This window comes from Hyaena hyaena, unplaced genomic scaffold (genome assembly GCF_003009895.1).
Source record: "Hyaena hyaena isolate Hyena2069 unplaced genomic scaffold, ASM300989v1 scaffold_361, whole genome shotgun sequence".
Taxonomy (NCBI): domain Eukaryota; kingdom Metazoa; phylum Chordata; class Mammalia; order Carnivora; family Hyaenidae; genus Hyaena; species Hyaena hyaena.
In genome coordinates this window covers 744,026-746,830 of record NW_024080991.1, presented here as the reverse complement: position 1 = coordinate 746,830, position 2,805 = coordinate 744,026, and the positions used below count along the sequence as shown (strand labels likewise).

The 2,805-nt window shown below is 45.7% G+C and overlaps 1 protein-coding gene across 1 annotated transcript; it reads left to right on the top strand.

Annotated features, from left to right (window-relative positions):
- The first annotated feature begins 1,771 nt into the window (after positions 1-1,771).
- On the top strand, positions 1,772-2,427 carry LOC120243808 (thioredoxin-like). The gene is made up of 2 exons (XM_039250050.1): positions 1,772-2,104; positions 2,332-2,427. Exons 1-2 carry the CDS (start codon positions 1,772-1,774, stop codon positions 2,425-2,427), a joined length of 429 nt encoding a protein of 142 aa, XP_039105981.1.
- Positions 2,428-2,805: the final 378 nt, after the last annotated feature.

Genomic DNA, 2,805 nt, shown 5'->3' with positions numbered 1-2,805 from the left:
ATCCTGGTTTAAAAACAGTCAATCAATAAAGAAACCTATATGGTTTTTAGAAAGAAATTCCTCCTGTTACCTTCCCCTCAAATAATATAAAACCTCAAGAGGTAGCTGCCATTAACAGTTTTTTATCCATCCTTATAGACATTTTTCCCATACATATTCAAACATATGTATGTATGTGGTGGGAGTGAATGGGATAAATTATTTAACTTTGTACCTCCTTTTTCTTGGCTTTAAATTAGGGGGAATTGTGCTTGGGTGGCTCAGTCAATTGGGCGTCCGACTTCAACTCAGGTCATGATCTCAGTTCGTGGCCTCAGGCCCCACATGGGGCTCTGTGCTGACAGCTTGGAGCTTGGAGCCTGCTTGGGTTTCTGTGTCTCCCTCTCTGTCTGCCCCTCCCCCATTTACATCTGTCTCTCTCTCTCAAAAATAAACATTAAAATTTTTTTAAAATGTGGGGGGATGATATTAATCCATAGGGTTATTTGAGGGTGATATGAGTGAAGACATCTGGCATTCTCAGAAGTGTCTGACCCACAGTAAGCCCTTTGGCATTAGCTGTTATGATTATTCTCCCATTCTTTTTCACAGCAGCTTACTGTTCTATTGCATAAATGATAATGTTCCTGAGAGAGGCTTTACTGACCTCACTACAGATGCCCAAGAACACATGCAAATTAAATAGCTCTCCTAAAATTAATTGGAGGCGATGTGCTGGTCCCAAAACGAAGGACTCTGTCTTGGATTCAGTGTTGTTCTTTTTTTTTTTTTTTTTTAATGTTTATCTCTTATTTTTGAGAGAGAGAGAGAGAGAGAGAGAGAGAGAGAGAGAGAGCACAAACAGGGAAGGTGCAGAGAGAGAGAGGGAAATCCAGAATGTGAAGTAGGCTCCAGGCCCTGAGCTGTCAGCACAGAGCCAACCTAGGGCTTGAACCCATGAACTGTGAGATCATGACCTGAACCAAGTCAGACACTTAACTGACTGAGCTACCCGAGCCTCCTGGATTCAGTGTTGCTCTTACCACACCACAGGGACCCCCACACTCCCTCTTAGGGTCAAAAAAGTCCAGAGTGGGCAGCTGGTCCCCATCTTATTTGGACTCCAGGCTGTCTCATGGGTCTTCAGGGCTGGGAACTCAAGGCTCAAATGAGCCTCCCTCTTGCTGCAGTCTCCCGACATGCCCCTCCTGTGTCTTTGGGACTTGACTTCCTCTTCTACACAATGAGTCATGCCAAGGACTCCTGGCCACTCTGGGGTCATCTCAGGCTGATGGGCAGAATGGCAGTGGCTGGGACTGGAGAGTGAGGTCTGGCTGCTTCTCAGGCTGCGGACATTTCCAGAGATCCTTCTGGGTATGCTAGCCAGTGAGGGATACCTCTATGCCTCTGGAAGCCCTGTCCCACTGGACCAATTGCTCAGGGCTTCTGGGTGCAGGGCCTCCTCTGGGTGGTCTCAGGGGCAGAGCAGGACAGGCAGGTAAGAGGCAGCTCCTGAGTGCAGTTACCTGGTTCCCGATCCTGCTCTCTGTCGGGCTTCCGGGTCTGGTTCCAGTGCCCTTGTCCTGGCAGGTTTATGGAAGAGCTGAGCTGAGCTCAGCCAGGCTGAGGCCTTTTCTGCCAATGGGAACTTCTCACATACTTCCAAGCACCTTTGTAGACTCCAAGCTCAGACCTAGAAAATTCATGGGGATCAGCCACCCTGCTCGTTTGCCTCACGAAGAGATAAGGTTTGGTGAGGGAGGCGCAGGGGCAAAAGGGCTTATTAAGCACAATGATGGTGCCATTCACCAAGCTGAAGACTTCAAACTCAAAAGCTCTGTCTGGCGGTTTCGATCCATTTTCATCTGTCCTTAAGATTGCTTATCAGACCGCAGCCACCAAAACGGTGAAGCAGATTGAGAGGAGGTATACTTTTCAGGAAGCCTTGAACAGTGCAGGAGATAAACTCGTAGTAGTCGACTTCTCAGCCACGTGGTGTGGACCTTGCAAAATGATCAAGCATTTTTTTCATTTCCTTTCTGAGAAGTATTCCAATGTGGTGCTCCTTGAGGTAAATGTCTATGACTGTCAGGATGTTGCTTCAGAGCATGAAGCCAAATGCATGAGAATCTTCCAATTTTGTTCTTTTAATCCTTATTTATTTTGAAAGAGAGTGAGAGAGAGTGTGAGTAGGGGAGGGTCAGAGAGAGAAAGAGAAAGAGAGAGAGAATCACAAGCAGGCTCCCCACTACCAGTGCAGAGCCCAACTAAGGGCTTGAACTCAAACCATGAGATCATGACCTGAGCCGAAACCAAGAGTTGGTCGCTTAACCCACTGAGCCACCCAGGGACCCTTCTCTTAGTTTTTTTAAAAAGGGACAAAAGGTGAGTGAATTTTCTGGAGCTGATAAGGAAAAACTTGAAGTCATCATTAATGAATTAATCTAACTATGTTTTCTGAAAACCTAACAAGTCATTGGCTGTTTAAAACTTGTAATTTTTTTATTTACATAAAGACTATATATCCCAACTGCCATCTGATTATAAGTGACAATAAAACATTAATTCTACTCTTGTTTTTTTCTTTCATAGTATATTGTCAAGTTGGTTTCCATATACCACCCAGTGCTCATCCCCACAAGTGCCCTCCTCCATGCCCATCACCCGTCTTCCCCTCTTCCCCACCCCCATCAGCCCTCAGTTAGTTCTCAGTATTCAAGAGTCTCTCATCGTTTGCCACCCTCTCTCTCCCCAACTATTTTGTTCCCTTCTCCTCCCCAATTCTACTCTTAAAAAAAAAAGACTTCAAAATCGCTTCATTCTGTT